The following is a 19,003-nucleotide window of genomic DNA, read 5'->3' as shown; positions in this document are numbered from 1 at the left end:
CTATTAATGCTTTACATCAATACCGTCCTCTATGCTAAGCGTTCCACAGTATGAAAGACATTCGAGCTGGTCTTTGGTTTCCACACTCCAGCTGTGATTCTGCAGCGCCGCAGAGCACATCCACATCAAGAGAAAACACACACAGGACAGCCATTCACAAAAACGTATGCTCATTGATGACTTTTTCATGGTTTGCTCGTATATGGCGTTTATGCCACAACAGTCTTTGCTACAAATTCATTCTGGTTCTCACGTCATATTCCATAGCAGACTTAAGAGTACGATTCCGTTCAAAAACCATTCTTAATCTTTTAGTGTTCATAAAAATGTATTTGACTTGCACACTTAAGTTGAATGTTACAGAAATGTATGAATATTTGTATTAAAATATAACCATTTTTAATAGCAATGCATCGAAATGAAATGAAAAATTTGGGCTGAAACAAAAATCAGGATGCACTTGATTGAAATCCAATTACTACTAAATGAATTATTCATTTATAATTCATATAATACTAATTTATATATATATATATATATATATATATATATATATATATATATATATATATATATATATATATATATATATATATATATATATATATATATATATATTGACATTTTGACAGAAGTTAAATGTTCTTTTTTACATTTACATTATTTTTCATTATGATTTAATTAAAATTATATTTTTCATATATATATATATATATATATATATATATATATATATATATATATATATATATATATATATATATATATGTATATATATATATATATATGAAAAATATAATTTTAATTAAATCATAATGAAAAATAATGTAAATGTAAAAAAGAACATTTAACTTCTGTGCTGCACTAAACAAAATTATTATTAATTTGAAATTATAATTCTTTTAAAAATGCGCGATCATTTTTAAGCTAAATTATCATTAAAATATAATAATTTTTAATAGCGATGCACCGAAATTAAAATTCTGGGATGAAACCAAAAAAATCCAGATGCGCTTGACTGAAATCCAAATTATAAAATCTTATTTATAATATTAATTTATATATATAATTATTCATATAATAATAATTCAAAATAATAATGTAAATGTAAAAAAGCAATATTTTAAATCATGATTTTTTTTATAAAAGAATAGATCCAGATTCATTTCAGAGAGAATTGCAATGCATTTGTGAATCAATTTTTCCCCAGCCCTATTGTTCACAATGTGTGACCTCTAATAAATAAATATGAATACTTGTAATACTGCAGCAGTAGTGTATCAAAAATAAAGCTTCCCCTCTTGCACTGTAACAACGCGGCTCATGTTCGCGTCCAGCACTGGAGTTATTGCTAGAGTTTGAACAGAAAGTTTCAATGCAAAAGAAAACAAAGCAAGAAGAGTGAGAAGAGACTGAGAGTATCCGAGCAGAAACTACTGAAGCAGAGCTACTGAAGCCGACAGGATGAGTGTCTCATTTACTGATCAGTTTGACCAGGCTCTGTCGAAGGTCGTTGAGGTCGAAGATCTTGACGTCGAGGATCTGAACGACCCTCTGCACTTCGTTCTCAGCGTGCTCGCGGTCCTCCAGCGCTGAGGCTAGGTTCTGCTCGGCGTTCTGCACGCGCCGCTCCAGCTCAGCGTTACGCCTCTCTAACTCCTGAAAATACACCAGAGTTTGTGCTTATGTCAGATTTCACCAGAACTTTTTTTTACAGGAATTAACCCTCTGAATCAGAAAATGTCTTTATATTGCACATGCTCTCATTGTAGAGCACACAGTGCATCCGGGAAGTATTCACAGCGTGTGACTTTTTCCACTTTCCACTTTTTTCCATTACAGCCTTATGGGTTAAATGTATTGCTTTCCTCAAAATTCTACAAACAATACCCCATAATGACAACGTGAAATAAGTTAGTTTGAAATCTTTGCAAATGTATAAAAAAAGAAAGAAAAAACATTCACATGTACATTGCTCAATACTTTGTTAAAGCACATTTGGCACCGATCACAGCCTTTTTGAGTTTGATGCTTCAAGCTTCACACCTATTTCTGGGCAGTTTCTCCCATTCTTTTTCACAGGACCTCTCAAGGTCCGTCGGCCATTTTCAGATCTCTCCAGAGATGTTCAGTCGGGTTCAAGTCTGGACTCTTGCTGGGCCACTCAAGGATATTCACAAAGGTGTCCCGTGACCCCTCTTTGTTATCCTGGCTGTGCGTTAGGGTCGTTGTCCTGTTGGAAGATTAACCTTCACCCCAATCTGAGGTCCAGAGCGCTCTGGAGCCGGTTTTCATCAAGGATGTCTCTGTACATTGCTGCATTCATCTTTCCCTCGATCCTGACTAGTCTCCCAGTTCCTGCCGCTGAAAAACCCCCCCACATCATGATGCTGCCACCACCATGCTTCACTGTAGGGATGTGATTGGCCAGGTGATGAGCGGTGCCTGGTTTCCTCCAGACATGATGTTTGCCATTCAGGCCAAAGTGTTCAATCTTTGTTTCATCAGACCTGAGAATTTTGTTTCTGAGAGTCCTTCAGGTGCTGTCTGGCCGCTCCATCACACAGGCCTGATTGGTGCAGAGCTGCAGAGATGGTTGTTCTTCTGGAAGGTTCTTCTCTCTCCACAGAGAAACGCTGGAGCTCTGTCAGAGTACCCATCAGTTCTTGGTCTCCTCCCTGATTAAGGCTCTTCTCCCCCGATCGCTCTAAGAGTCCTGGTGGTCCAAACTTGTTCCATTTAAGGATGATGGAGGCCGCTGAGGTCATTGGGACCTTCAACGCAGCAGAAATGTTTCTGTTCCCTTCCCCAGATCTGTGCCTCGATACAATCCTGACTTTGAGTCTACAGACAATCCCTTGGACTTCATGGCTTGGTTTGTGCTCTGACGTTCAATGCTAACTGTGGGACCTTATATAGACAGGTGTGTGCCTTTCCAAATCATGTCCAATCCACTGAATTTACCACAGGTGGACTCCAGTCAACTAGGAGAAACATCTGAAAGATGATCAGTGGAAACAGGAGCACCGGAGCACAATGTTGAGTGTGAATACTTATGAACTTATGACTTTTTCCTACATTTTTTTTTCCAAATATTTTCAACAAACTTCTTTCACATTGTCATTATAGGGTATTGTTTGTAGAATTTTTGAGGAAAATAATGATTCTAATTTATTTTGGAATAAGGTTGAAACATAAAATGTGGAAAGAGTAAAGCACTATGAATACTTTCCGGATCCGCTGTAAACAGCACAGAATGTATATAAACAGTGATATAAATATATATAGAACAAAAATATAGAAATATAAAACCTGATTCTGCCCGGCATGAAGAAAATGAAAAAATATAGAAAAAAATATAGAAATATAAAACCTGATTCTGAATCCAAGATGAATTAAAAAAGTGATATAAAAATATATAGAAAAAAGAAAGAAAATTTTAAATATGATTCTTCACTGAAGAAATATAAAAGATATAAACAGAAAAAAAACATAGAAATATGAAATGATTCTGTACGGCATCAAGAAATATAAATTATATCGAAAAAAATATAGAAATATAAAACCTAAATATAAAAATTCTTCCATTTTACCTCATGTTTTAAAGTGTTTGCAGAAAATGTATTTGACTTTTAGATAACTTCCATTCATGCTTAAGTGAGGTGTGTTTCAGAAAGGTGACTTTTTTGAGAAATACAAATATTAATAAAGTTAATTTTAAAATGTAAATAATCTTAAAAAAACTATAATAGCGATTGATCTCTATATAATTGTGAATCCTTTGATTGATGAAATGCATTAAACTGAAGGATTACTGCTTCAAACGTCTCTGTGTAATGTTCTGGAGGTGTTGCGATTGTGATGTGACGTCTTCAGCACCTGTAGTCTGTGTATGGCTTCTTCTCTTTCCTGCTCCAGCTCATGGAAGTTCGACTTCTTACTCTGGAGAATCCGGATTTCCTGAAACGATGCAATAATGTGCAAAAATATATAATATAGTCAGGCATTGCTGAAAGAGGTGAATTTGTTCTGTGTCTCACATGCTGGAGTTTGAGCTGATGATTGAGCTGACTTTCAGCAAAGAGCATCTGTAGGTCAGTGGACAGCACACGAGAGTGTGTGTGTGTGTGCGTGTCTGTAGGCATGTTTTTGTGACATATCAGGACAAAAATGTGTATGATGACATGGGTGTGACCTAGGTACTACTGGAGAGGGTGAAATATGAGGACATTACCCATGTCCCCACTTTTCAAAATGCTTATAAATCATACAGGATGAGTTTTTTTTTTGAGAAAGTAAAAATGCAGAATGTTTTCTGTGATGGGTAGGTTTAGGGGCAGGGGCAGTGTGTGTGTGTGTCTCACCTCATCCTTTGCCTTCAGTAAGTTCTCCAGCTCCTCCAGGGATTGAGTGAGCTCATCTTTAAGCATGTCACTGGGTCCCTGACCACCATGAGCCTCCAGATCTGCCACCTACACACACACACACACACATTAATCATACACACTCATACAACAAAGCTTCTATATAGAATTCTAGGGTTCTTGACTCAACCCTAAAGAACACTTCACGCCAACACGTTCATGGTTATCAGGCTATTTTCACCTAATATTTTCATGCATTCATAAAAATCAAATGACTTCTACATAACAGCAATCATGCTTAAGTGAGACGTTACAGAAATGAGTCACATTTTTAAGCTTTTAATATCAATTAAAATATTATTAAAATAACAATTTAATGTAAAAATGCAAGATTACACTTTATTTTAAAGTGCCTGTGTAGTGTAATAAAAGTTAATAATAATTAACTTACTATAGGGTTAGTTGAATGTAATTATGCATAATTTACTGCATTTAATTCACTTATTTACAGTAAGTACGTATAACATTTGTAACAAGATCACTATAAAATAAAGTGTTACCAAATGCAATAAATAAAACCCTGTGTAAATATTTATCTTGCTACCCTGACTATGCATAATTCTATTATTTTATTGTTATTATTTAATATTATTTGTATGTTATTTCAGTATCACTGAGACTGGGTGAAACAAAAACAAACCATTAAAACTTTTTATTTCTCATTTTCATTTAGTTTAATTTGATGTAGCCTACTAAAATACCTAAAACAATACTGTACAGATATTTAAATATATAAAAATAAATATTAAATCGAATGAATAAAACCGATAAATCTCTTTACTAAAAGATAGTTCAAATCTCTATTTTAATTTGAAAGTTGTAGTAATTTTGATGCATGATTTTGTCATTTTTATTACTTAAAAAAAAGTATAGCAACAATAGCGGTCGATCTCTAAACTGATTCCTGTGCAAACACACTTGTGTCCATCACACACAGCATCACACGACTCTGAATCCAGTGTGTCTCTTTTGTATGGATGTGTGTCAGAGAAACCTGTCTGAAAACAGTCCTTCATTTCCCACCCATTACCTGCAGCTTTATTCACAGAAGTGTCCGTTCTGGCCGGAGTCCTTCTAGAAAACAGGCTCTTATTGATATTTCAGCGATGGCAGAATGTTTTGAAGGCTCAGATGAAAGCAGTAATGACTCACTCGCTTCTGTCCGTTTCTTTACAAACACAGCCTGTTCTGCTTTACCAGCTCATCTGATGCGTAAAATCATTTTATAACTTCACTCAGACACATTATTACACAGAATCTCCAGCATAATGGCCATCATAAAGCCCCGCTGCTGACCTACATACACATTCAGTGATTATTCAGGCATTATATTTGAATAATGCAGTACCGCTGACAGTAAAGGACAGAAGAAACTGGGCCGAGAGTTTTACACCGCGCTTTAACCAGGTGATGCGACAGTAGACATTCATCAGTACTAATGCATTGCAAAATGATGAACTTTAAGTTGATAAGGTCATATTTGATGTTTAATATACAACTTTTTATACAATTGCTTTGAAACATGCACTTAGGAGGAATCACAATAAAACCAGAAATGTCTATGCTTTTTCCCATCTTCATCTTCCGTTAGTGTGTGATTTTGCTGTTTGAGCTCTTCTCTATATCAGTGTCAGTGTTTCTGAACTCCTGAAACGCCTCCATTGTAGTCTTGAGTTTTCTTCCAGAAATAAACACGGCACAAAATTTCTCATTTAAATAATGCATGCGCATAATAAAGGGGGTGGAGCCTGGTTCAGTTAGTTAGTAGTGTGTTGAAACTGACGTTTATGGCAAGGGGCGGGGCATTTCCCAAACACGCTGGAAGCGCTTCAACAATGACAACACACTTCTCCAGCCGACCAATCAGAGCACAGTGTGCTTTTCAGAAGGCGGGGCTTCATAGAGACAGGAACTAAACAGTTACTGACAGCCAGGGAAAAGCTGTAGCTATGGAGAATATGAGGAAATAATCAACATTCAAGGAGGAAAACCTGCTCTAGTGCTTTTCTATGCTCCAATAGAGCCGCATTATAATGAAACACACATGCGCACACACACACACGTTGATCTATGTGGTTTACAGGGACTCTTCATATTAGGCGTAATGGTTTTTATACTGCACTGTACAAACCGTATTTTCTATCCCCTTACACTGCCCCTAAACCTACCCATCACAGGAAACATTCTGCATTTTACTTTCTCAAAAAACATAATTTAGTATGTTTTTAAAGCTATTTGAAATATGAAGACATTTAAACCAAATTAATAGTGTAATACCAGTGTAATACCCATGTAGTTATACAAATTTGTGTCCTCATAAACCACATAAACAGGCTCACACACGCACACACTCACACACACACACAAGCGCACTCACGCAAGCGTGGACAAACATGCGCGCACACACACATACACGCACTCACACACGCACACATGCACACACGCACACATGCACGCACACACGCAAGCGCACTAACGCAAGCGCAGACAAACACGCGCGCACACGCATGCACACACACGCAGGAGAAAAAGGAGCACCTCCTAAAGGTCTCTGGCACTTGGAGGGCCTTTAGAGGGACTGGCTTATTTTTAACCATGTAAAGTGCAAAAAAAGTTTCCCAAACGAGGGTCTGGCAGCTCCCCCTGGTGATATTTCAGTCCTCCTAACTAGGCCATTGAAAGTAGGATATTGCTGTCCTACAAACCACCCCGCATCTCTCTCTCTCTCTCTCTCTCTCTCTCTCTCTCGTCCCATGAGACATGAACCATTTTCAACCACCTGGTCGCCTGTTCTCATCCCGAAGAGACAGAGCGAGATCGAGGGCTACCTCACTCAAACACGAGTCCAGTTCTGAAGCGATAATGAGAGCCCACGGTGTGAAGAGAGAGAAAAGGAAAGGGTGATAATGACAATCCCATTCAGATCGATGGAGAGTCTGATCATTTCTTGCAGCTTTTTTGCTTTTGATTTATTTAATGCTTTTGAAAAGGTCTCTTACCAGTGCTGCATTTATTTAATCAAAAATACCGTAATATTGTGACAAAATATTACAATTTAAAATATCAGTGTTCTATGTGAATATATAGTAAAGTGTGATTTATTCCTGTGATCAAAGCTGAATTTATCACCATTACTCCAGTCTTCAGTGTCACATGATCATTCAGATATCATTCTAATGTGAATAATTATAATTAATAATAATAATTTCTTACATGTATATAGTGCTTTTCTAGGCACTCAAAGAGCTTAAGATATAGAAGGGGGAATCACAACCTTAATGATTTGATGCTCAGTTATCATCAGTTATTATTGGTGCTAAATTATTTTTCGTTTCTTATTATTATCAGTGCTGAACAGAGCAGATTTTTTGCTGCTAAAAACTATGATAATTGATATTTCCTTACATGAGAATGATTAGTGAAAGATCATGTGACACTGAAGACTTGAGTAATGAGGATAAATTCAGCTTTGATCACAGGAATAAATTATATATTCTCATAGAAAACAGGTATTTTAATTTGTAATATTTCACAATATTACAGTTTTTCTGTATTTTTGATCAAATAATGCAGTGTTGTTAAGTATAAAAGTTCTTCAAAAACATTAAAACTTTTTAATTATTTCCAACATTTGACCAGAAGTATAAAATGTAATAATACTTGTATTTTGAATTCTCTCGCACTTTCAGCCCTTTCCATGTTACATATTGTTCAAGACCAAGATGTCAAGATGTTTGGTCTGTAAACTCACCATTGACGGCTCAATCCGAGGGGCGGATAAACGGTTGTCTTTCAAACTCCCTCTGCACGCGATAGGATAGCGCTACAACCAACCAGAGCAACGAAGGTGAAGCAGAGCTCGCTGACAGATTAAACATTCGCCGTATCCGGTCGGCTAAACTCTGAACACATCTTCCCTTTTTAAGAATGACTTCAGTGCCGTTCTTTGTTCTTTTCTCAGAAAAGCTTAACTCCAAGTCTTCCAGAGTCGCGGTCAAATCGGTTTCGAAAGACCGCCGCCGTTCGCCAGTTTCTGTGTTTACTAGAAGCATGCAAACGCAACTCGGCCGTCATTATGTTAAGCCCCGCCCACCAACTCTATACACGATGTAATTGGCCCGACCAGAGTTTGGTTTTTACAGCTCAGAAGGAATTGAGAGTTGCTAGACGACACTCGCGGCAGATTAGATTTGCTGCCGCTAGGGTGTGTCTAGATTTCTAGGCTATTATATTTCTACATTTTCACCTGATCTCGTAATCTCTCGGTCTCGTCCTGATAAGCCGCCAGCTGTTTCTTCCACTGTTCCACGTTGGCGTTGGCCTCATGCAGCGCGGCCACGAGTTTAGAGTTACTGTCCTGTAAGGTGAAGAGCTCTGCCTCCAGATTCATCTCACAGATTGACCTGAAAGAGAAACACTCGAATGATTCAATATGTCTGACCATTTTAACCCTGTTATCAAGCTGACATACATTTTTAGTAAGCTCTGCTTCCCAGCAGTGATTTTTTTTTACCAGGATTGTAGTAAGTACTAATGTGGTAAGATAGTGATATTAAACCTCATAGGTTCTCGTTGAAGCTCAAACGTGCAGCATAACACGAGAATGAACCTCATTGGTTCTTGAGAAGCTCAAACGTGCTGCGTAACACGAGAATGAACCTCATTGGTTCTTGAGAAGCTCAAACGTGCAATACGAGAATGAACCTCATTGGTTCTTAAGAAGCTCAAACGTGCAGCGTAACACGAGAATGAACCTCATTGGTTCTTGAGAAGCTCAAACGTGCAGCATAACACGAGAATGAACCTCATTGGTTCTTGAGAAGCTCAAACGTGCAGCATAACACGAGAATGAACCTCATTGGTTCTTGAGAAGCTCAAACGTGCAGCGTAACACGAGAATGAACCTCATTGGTTCTTGAGAAGCTCAAACGTGCAATACGAGAATGAACCTCATTGGTTCTTAAGAAGCTCAAACGTGCTGCGTAACACGAGAATGAACCTCATTGGTTCTTGAGAAGCTCAAACGTGCAATACGAGAATGAACCTCATTGGTTCTTGAGAAGCTCAAACGTGCTGCGTAACACGAGAATGAACCTCATTGGTTCTTGAGAAGCTCAAACGTGCAATACGAGAATGAACCTCATTGGTTCTTGAGAAGCTCAAACGTGCAGCGTAACACAAGAATGAACCTCATTGGTTCTTGAGAAGCTCAAACGTGCAGCGTAACACGAGAATGAGCTTCTCAAGAACCAATGAGGTTCAAACGTACAGCGTAACACGAGAATGAACCTCATTGGTTCTTGAGAAGCTCAAACGTACAGCGTAACACGAGAATGAACCATATTGGTTCTTGAGAAGCTCAAACGTGCAGCGTAACACGAGAATGAACCTCATTGGTTCTTGAGAAGCTCAAACGTACAGCGTAACACGAGAATGAACCTCATTGGTTCTTGAGAAGCTCAAACGTGCAATACGAGAATGAACCTCATTGGTTCTTGAGAAGCTCAAACGTGCTGCGTAACACGAGAATGAACCTCATTGGTTTTTGAGAAGCTCAAACGTGCAATACGAGAATGAACCTCATTGGTTCTTGAGAAGCTCAAACGTGCAGCGTAACACGAGAATGAACCTCATTGGTTCTTGAGAAGCTCAAACGTGCAGCGTAACACGAGAATGAACCTCATTGGTTCTTGAGAAGCTCAAACGTGCTGCGTAACTCGAGAATGAACCTCATTGGTTCTTGAGAAGCTCTAACGTGCAATACGAGAATGAACCTCATTGGTTCTTGCTGAAGCTCAAACGTGCTGCGTAACACGAGAATGAACCTCATTGGTTCTTGCTGAAGCTCAAACGTGCTGCGTAACACGAGAATGAACCTCATTGGTTCTTGCTGAAGCTCAAACGTGCTGCGTAACACGAGAATGAACCTCATTGGTTCTCGCTGAAGCTCAAACGTGCTCCGTAACACGAGAATGAACCTCATTGGTTCTTGAGAAGCTCAAACGTGCAATACGAGAATGAACCTCATTGGTTCTTGCTGAAGCTCAAACGTGCAGCGTAACACGAGAATGAACCTCATTGGTTCTTGAGAAGCTCAAACGTGCTGCGTAACACGAGAATGAACCTCATTGGTTCTTGAGAAGCTCAAACGTGCTGCGTAACACGAGAATGAACCTCATTGGTTCTTAAGAAGCTCAAACGTGCAGCGTAACACGAGAATGAACCTCATTGGTTCTTGAGAAGCTCAAACGTGCAGCGTAACACGAGAATGAACCTCATTGGTTCTTGAGAAGCTCAAACGTGCTGCGTAACTCGAGAATGAACCTCATTGGTTCTTGAGAAGCTCTAACGTGCAATACGAGAATGAACCTCATTGGTTCTTGCTGAAGCTCAAACGTGCTGCGTAACACAAGAATGAACCTCATTGGTTCTTGCTGAAGCTCAAACGTGCTGCGTAACACGAGAATGAACCTCATTGGTTCTCGCTGAAGCTCAAACGTGCTCCGTAACACGAGAATGAACCTCATTGGTTCTTGAGAAGCTCAAACGTGCAATACGAGAATGAACCTCATTGGTTCTTGCTGAAGCTCAAACGTGCAGCGTAACACGAGAATGAACCTCATTGGTTCTTGAGAAGCTCAAACGTGCAGCGTAACACGAGAATGAACCTCATTGGTTCTTGAGAAGCTCAAACGTGCTGCGTAACACGAGAATGAACCTCATTGGTTCTTGAGAAGCTCAAACGTGCTGCGTAACACGAGAATGAACCTCATTGGTTCTTAAGAAGCTCAAACGTGCAGCGTAACACGAGAATGAACCTCATTGGTTCTTGAGAAGCTCAAACGTGCAGCGTAACACGAGAATGAACCTCATTGGTTCTTGAGAAGCTCAAACGTGCAATACGAGAATGAACCTCATTGGTTCTTGAGAAGCTCAAACGTGCAGCGTAACACGAGAATGAACCTCATTGGTTCTTGAGAAGCTCAAACGTGCAGCGTAACACGAGAATGAACCTCATTGGTTCTTGAGAAGCTCAAACGTACAGCGTAACACGAGAATGAACCTCATTGGTTCTTGAGAAGCTCAAACGTGCAATACGAGAATGAACCTCATTGGTTCTTGAGAAGCTCAAACGTGCAGCGTAACACGAGAATGAACCTCATTGGTTCTAGCTGAAGCTCAAACGTGCTGCGTAACTCGAGAATGAACCTCATTGGTTCTTGAGAAGCTCAAACGTGCTGCGTAACTCGAGAATGAACCTCATTGGTTCTTGAGAAGCTCTAACGTGCAATACGAGAATGAACCTCATTGGTTCTTGCTGAAGCTCAAACGTGCTGCGTAACACGAGAATGAACCTCATTGGTTCTTGCTGAAGCTCAAACGTGCTGCGTAACACGAGAATGAACCTCATTGGTTCTTGCTGAAGCTCAAACGTGCTGCGTAACACGAGAATGAACCTCATTGGTTCTCGCTGAAGCTCAAACGTGCTCCGTAACACGAGAATGAACCTCATTGGTTCTTGAGAAGCTCAAACGTGCAATACGAGAATGAACCTCATTGGTTCTTGCTGAAGCTCAAACGTGCTGCGTAACATGAGAATGAACCTCATTGGTTCTTAAGAAGCTTACATATTTTTGTTTTTGAGATGGACAAAAACTTCACAAAGGAATTGAGCAAAACTAAAGAAATGTTTATCTGAACCCAGGCCTGAAACGCCAAGACCACTAAATGCATCACATGGCATCATTAAATTCACATTTATCACCATGATAACATAAATAATGTGCTTTCCCAGGGGCCAACGGTCATTTTATGATCATAACCAACAAAGACAAAACAGAAACAGTAAAACCGCCCAGGTATATAGTGTTGTTTTCACATTTGGGCTGACATTTAATGTCAAAAATGCATTTAAAGTACTTCAGTTTTTAGAACAGCATCTCTAATCATTTTCTCAGACCGCAGAAAATTATGCAATGTTTTGAGCATGAAATGCGTCAAAGGCACAGCTCATGTGAAGGTGCAGCGTCGCCCCATGCAAATGTTCTTGACTGGTTACTTTTCCAGGAAGAAGCCTTCAGAAGCTCTTCATAGAAACCCTTTTAGAGAAGAGACCTGAGATGAAGGGGCGTCGGAGAACACAAGAGCAAATGGGATGAGATTTGAAGGACATGTTGATTCATGCATGTGTGTGTGTGTGTGTGTTTGCATGTGTGTGAGGGGGTGCGTCTCTGTTAGTGAATGAGTGTGAGTGAGTGTGTCTCTGTGTGTGTTTGTGTGAAGGTGTTTGTATGTGTGAGTGAGTGTGTGAATGAGTATGTGTGTGTGTGTGTGTCTGTGTGAGTAAGTGAATGAGTTTGTGTGTTTGTGAGTGAGAGTGTGTGTCTTGGTGTGTTTGTGTTTGCGTGAGTGTGTCTCTGTTAGTGAATGAGTGTGAGTGAGTGTGTCTGTGTGTGTTTGTGTGAAGGTGTTTGAGTGTGTGAGAGTGAGTGAGTGTGCTTGTGTATGTGTGAGATAATGAGTGTGTGTGTCTGTGTGTGTAAGTAAGTGTGTGTATGTGTGAGTGAGTGAGTGAGTGAATGAGTCTGTGTGTGTGCGTGTGTATGTAAGTGAATGAGTTTGTGCGTGTGTGAGTGAGAGTGTGTGTTTTTGTGTGTGTGTGTGTGTGAGAGTGAGTGAGTGAAGAGTGTGTGTGTCTTTGTGTGAGTGAGTTAATGAGTGTGAGTGTCTGTGTGTGTAAGTGTGTGTATGTGTGAGTGAGTGAGTGAATGAGTCTGTGTGTGTGCGTGTGTATGTAAGTGAATGAGTTTGTGCCTGTGTGAGTGAGAGTGTGTGTTTTTGTGTGTGTGTGTGTGTGAGAGTGAGTGAGTGAAGAGTGTGTGTGTCTTTGTGTGAGTGAGTTAATGAGTGTGAGTGTCTGTGTGTGTAAGTGTGTGTATGTGTGAGTGAGTGAGTGAATGAGTCTGTGTGTGTGCGTGTGTATGTAAGTGAATGAGTTTGTGCGTGTGTGAGTGAGAGAGTGTGTGTGTGTGTGTGAGGGTGAATGAGTGAAGAGTGTGTGTGTCTTTGTGTGAGTGAGTGAATGAGTTTGTGTGTGTGTGTGTGTGTGTGTGTGTGTGTTACTCATCAGAGGAATGGCAGATCAAGACATAAGACACCTGAATGCTTCCAATGGCAGAGCACAGACCCTTGTATCTACTAAAAATAAAGCAATTCTCAGATACTATGTTTGAAATATATTGTTGATATAAAAAACATTAAAATGGTGGCTGTAGTAAAAACTAGTATTCATGACAGAGTAAATTAAATACACATAACATAATATGTATGTAATATAGAGCATAGCATTATTAAAATCCTCCTCTCTAGTGTTTATGGACAGTGAATGGATTTCCTGAGGTAAATGTAACGTTACATGACATACTGTTTATAAGCTGTAAAAACGAGATTGATATTCCTAGTGTCCAAACAGCTGACATCTTACCTGCTCTAGTTTCCACATTGCTATGTTTCCATCCAATATTTATATGTGAATTCTGGGATATTGTACAAAAAATGCTGGATGGAATGCCAAGATACTAAAAAAACTAAACAACTAAACTTTCATTAATTTGGTTTCTTTGTCCGATAAGAAGACATGCGTATAAACTATGATGGAAACACATTTACGAAATAAATCCTTCTATGTGCAACAAAAAAACTCACAATGATCTGATTGGATAACTGGACTAACCAGTTGCAGCAGCTATGATGACCACCAGAGGGCACTCCTCCCCAGCCACTCCATCATGAACTACATTTCCCATAAACCTTTGCCTGGACTCATTATCATGTGATTACATCCACCTGTGTGTCATCAGCTTGTTAATGCCTGTGTATATAAACCCTCCCTGCGTCCCAATTCGCATACTATCCATCCTAAATAGTATTCTAAAATAGAATTAGTATGTCCCAAATCATAGTATGTTGAAAAGAGTATTCCAAAGATACCCGGATGGTTTACTATTTCCGGTCCGAATTCGAAGTATGGATCGATGGGCACTCAAACGGCTGATATTGCCCACAACCCATTGCGAGTTGGACGAGGATTTGATTAGAACTACAAACGTGAATATAAAGCGTTAAAAAACTACAAACATGGCAGATGTGCGAGTCCGACGGTTAAGTAGAGAAGTTTAGATAAAGGGGTTTGAGTGACCAACTATCAATATTTAACCTGACAAAAATATATTTATTCAGTGTTGTCCACATTATATTTCACCTGCAGCAGCACTGTGAACTTCTGTAATGACACATTTGGCCGTTAACTTTTAAATGCATCATTATATTTAAACTGCAAACACATGAGGAGAGTCTCTGACCCACAAAGACCCACACATGGCAGATCAACGAGCAGCTACATTTCTCTCCGATACGGCAGGAGATTAAACTGAATGTGGAGAATTTAAACTGTGACGAATCTGACGATGATTGACAGGGCAGATAAACGGTGACGGGATGCACGTAACTAAGCGACAGAGTCCGTTAAAGATGGCGTAGTATGTCCCGAAGCTTGTATACTTTTCTGCTACACACTCAAAAGTATATACCTTTTCTTCACAAAAAGAGTACATACTTTTAGGAGGTAGTATAAGTAGGCGAATTGGGACGCAGCACCTGTGTTTTCTCTCACTCTTTGCGAAGTCTTGCTAGTGTCACACTGCATTTCATGGTTTGTAGTCTTGTTCTCCTGCCTGTTTAACTGGATTTCTGTTTGCCTGTGTCTAATTTAATCTCATCGCTTTGGTTAGTGATTTCGGCCCTCCAAAATGGTTTCAGCTCAATTTTTTTTTTGTCAATGCATCACTAGATTGCCTGTGTAAAATTCAGCACCATAAGGCAAGTGTTATAGGCTCTTTCAGGCAGGAAATGCCCATTATAGATAAATGGATGTTCCACACAATCTTCTCCGATATTTCTCCAGAAACGTGGATGAAGGCCTCTAAGGCAGACAGAAGGCGCTACATTAGTATGAGCGCGGCTGAAGCCTTACCCCTCTGAGAGCATCTTTTTAATGCGCTCCTTCTCTGAGGACAGAGTAATATCAGCGCTCTGGCTCCTGAAAAGCTTGTCATCGGGTCCGTTCACACACATCACTGGAGGAGACTGCAGCTCGTCAGACAGGTCCTACAACACACACACACACATACATAGAACAAAACCATTATCACATGAATCCAGACACACAGTGACAGCTCAGTGTCTGTCTGACTCACACTGACAGGCTTCAAGGTAAATCTGTTTAATACAGACAACTGAGTGTTAAACTAAACACATAACTTATTACATTATTGTTACAGCTTGTAAATATTGGACCTGTTAGTGGGTGGGATATATTAGGCAGCAAGTGAACATTTTGTCCTCAGAGTTGATGTGTTAGAAGCAGGAGAAATGGGCAAGCGTAAGGATTTGAGCGAGTTTGACAAGGGCCAGATTGTGACGGCTAGACGACTGGGTCAGAGCATCTCCAAAACTGCAGCTCTTGTGGGCTGTTCCCGGTCTGCAGTGGTCAGTATCTATCAAAAGTGCTCCAAGAGGACCAGTGGAGAACCGGCCACAGGGTCATGGGCGGCCAAGGCTCATTGATGCACGTGGGGAGCGAAGGCTGGCCCGTGGGGTCCGATCAAACAGACGAGCTACTGGAGCTCAAACTGCTCCAGAAGTTAATGCTGGTTCTGATAGGAAGCTGTCAGAATACACAGAGCAGCTCAGTTATATATACACATGTGTGTATACACAAATAACAATAAATATGTTAATATATAGAAGTTAAATATATATTTAAATAACTACTTGTACTCTTCAAGACTAAGACAGGAATTTTTTTTTTCTAGGCTTGGTTGTGTTTATGGAGCGCAGTATAACATGTCTTAATAATTTTTTTTTTAAATGCTATATTTGTCTTCTATTCTCCCTTTATTCCTCACCGCTGTCTCCACTGTCCTTTGAACGGCTCGTTTGCTTCCTGCTTCTATAGAATGAAGCCCATCCCTCTGAAAAACGCAATGGTCTTAGATTGGTTAGATGGCCAAATGTAGTTTCCTGTATCTTTATTGGCTGAAGTGCCAAGCACAGGTTGTCTGGAAGCCACGCCCCTTCCCATTACGGGCAGAAGTCTCATCTGCGGAGACTAGCAAGGGTTTATGATGTCACCAACCCAGGAAGAAGCTCGTTGTAGTCCAAACCGGCCATTTTTGTAGGCAATAAACTGCCATAACTATAAAAGACAATATCTCTGTTTGCATTGAACTTTCAGCGCTGTAACTTTGCAGATACTGTTTATGCTCAAGCAGCGACATTACACACTAACTAAAGTTAAAAAAGTCAAATCGCATGCAGCCACCCCTTTAAGCACAAATGGCACTGTTGATGAATGACCCAGATTTCATTGGGTGAGTTTGAAATGCATAAAAAAAGCCTTGTTATATAAAAAAAGTGAGCAAATTCACTATAATGAGCAGAACCGCATGTATGAAATATAGCTAGTCTATGGTAAAGGGAAAAAACCCTTTCTGTCACATGTAGATATGACCTGATTTTTGCTCTTGCAGTGGCAGATGATGCTTCAAGGTTCACTGCGGGAGTCACCTGACTTTGGAGCTCATGGGACACGTGATGTGTGTGTTATAGTGTGATAAAGCACAACCCCCTTTTCTTATATCCCTGGACCCCTGTGCAAAAATCTGTGTCCCGCTGAAGCTGACGTGTGCGGTGAGCAAATGTCAAACTCACCTGAGAGAACTGACAGCATCCGGATTGAAAGCGTGGAGAGAAAACCATAAAAGATACAGGCATTTACATAATGTATCATGATTTATCAGAAGAAACATTTAGTGCCATTCGAATTCATTAAGAACTAGATATTAGTGGTTAGAGGCCCCTGTAACACTTATATATGTCAAATAAATATATCATTGCTTTAATCATTGTCAAAAAGATGTCAAAAATACCATTTAAATGAATGCCAGCGTTTATGTGAAATAAATAATTTTAAATGAAATAGGTAGACCAGCTGCAGGGTTTAACTAAAACCCTAGTATTATACATATCATATTAAAAAAAAACTGAAATTATGTAAAATATATATAAAAGAAACTTAAATATACAGTAATTAGTAAAGTAATTGAATTCCTTTTAAAAGAAGTTACTAGTAACTGTAACTAATTACACATTATTAGTAACTTGCCCAACAGTGGTCATTATTACACCGTGCGAGAGCGGTGAGAAGGCTCTGCTGATGTTATACAGCACAAGAGCGGCCTCGAGACGCCAAATAACAACCATCACTGACGCCTTGTGCTGTTTATATTGACACGTGAGGCTCCACACTACATAATGCGCGCTGACACATCAGATGTGTGTTTAAAACAACGACCGCAAAATGGTATGACTACAGAACATGTCGCTAAATCATTATAAAGTAATTCATTTGTTGACTAGATGCTCCATTACCTGCATTACCTCCCTGAAATTAAGTGCGAACCAAATGTTGCATATATAAAACTCATGACATGAGAAAGCAACTGTCTCGTCATAAACAAATCAAAAATGCATTCGATTTCAATACATATTTTGTTATTTTGCTTAGAAAATCGTTGTGTTCTAAAAAAGCATGACTTAACTGTTCGGATGTTTATGAAAAGGTAACATTTTACAAGATTCCATTTGTAACATTAACTAAGGTTAATAAATGCTGTGGTATTGTTCATTGATAGTAAATGAAATCATTAATTTCAACTAATTTACTTTTTAAATTTAGTTTTAATTTTTATTTTATCTGTTAACCGTAGTTAATGCACTATCATGAATAATCAAAGTACAACTGAATTGCTCAAATATTAAAGGGTTACTTCAGCGATTAGGCATATGGCTTTGTATCAGTAGAAACCCGGAAGTATATTGGAACGATCGTGCTTCATGAAATACATGATGTAAAATGTATATTGCAAAATGCATGTAAGCTAATACATCCTTGTTAACAAACGCAAAGTGTTACCTATGAAAATAACATGCATGTGTCTAGGTTATAGCTAAAGAAGCATTTATTTATAATATTTTTTCTGTAGAATTTGTTCTGTTCGAGCTTCTTAATTTCAATATTCATTTATATATTTCATATAGCACATTTTCAGGATTCAGTACTTTTGTATTATTATTTCTTGCAAAGTTCAGCACTATGTTATGTTTAAAAAAATATATAATAATAATTATTATATATATACCAGTGTGTGTGTGTTTATATATATATATATATATATATATATATATATTAGGGCTGTAACGATATGCGATATGAAATCGAAATCGCAATACGCAGGTCCACGAACCTGTATCGCGATGTGAGGAGGCAGAATCGCGACACACCCCTTCCACCTCCCAGAATTATCCTTCCTGTCCAGGTCCAACTTTTAAGTCAGCAGTATGGCAACATTTCAGCTACCCGGTGGAGAACAAGGATGGCAATCGTGTAGTTGACAAGACTCACACAATTTGCCGTAAGTGTTTCAAGAAGCTTCCCCAACCGGCTGGCAACGTGGTGT

General features: G+C 39.1%; 1 protein-coding gene across 1 annotated transcript in view; it reads right to left on the bottom strand.

Annotated features, from left to right (window-relative positions):
- Positions 1 to 964: 964 nt before the first annotated feature.
- The window catches only part of LOC137089302 (homer protein homolog 3), a 40,997-nt gene continuing 22,958 nt past the window's right edge, over positions 965 to 19,003 (bottom strand). Inside the window, exons 6-10 of the mRNA XM_067452851.1 lie at positions 15,457 to 15,590; positions 8,671 to 8,827; positions 4,365 to 4,472; positions 3,880 to 3,960; positions 965 to 1,659 (exon numbers count right to left, since the gene is read on the bottom strand). Of these exons, the coding sequence (XP_067308952.1) occupies positions 1,474 to 1,659; positions 3,880 to 3,960; positions 4,365 to 4,472; positions 8,671 to 8,827; positions 15,457 to 15,590 (666 nt within the window). The 3' untranslated portion in view covers positions 965 to 1,473. The remainder of the gene's footprint in view (positions 1,660 to 3,879; positions 3,961 to 4,364; positions 4,473 to 8,670; positions 8,828 to 15,456; positions 15,591 to 19,003) is intronic.

The sequence above is a fragment of the Pseudorasbora parva genome, chromosome 9 (genome assembly GCF_024679245.1).
Source record: "Pseudorasbora parva isolate DD20220531a chromosome 9, ASM2467924v1, whole genome shotgun sequence".
Lineage (NCBI taxonomy): Eukaryota > Metazoa > Chordata > Actinopteri > Cypriniformes > Gobionidae > Pseudorasbora > Pseudorasbora parva.
The sequence above is the reverse complement of the archived record's forward strand: the minus strand, read 5'-3'. Positions and strand labels throughout refer to the sequence as shown.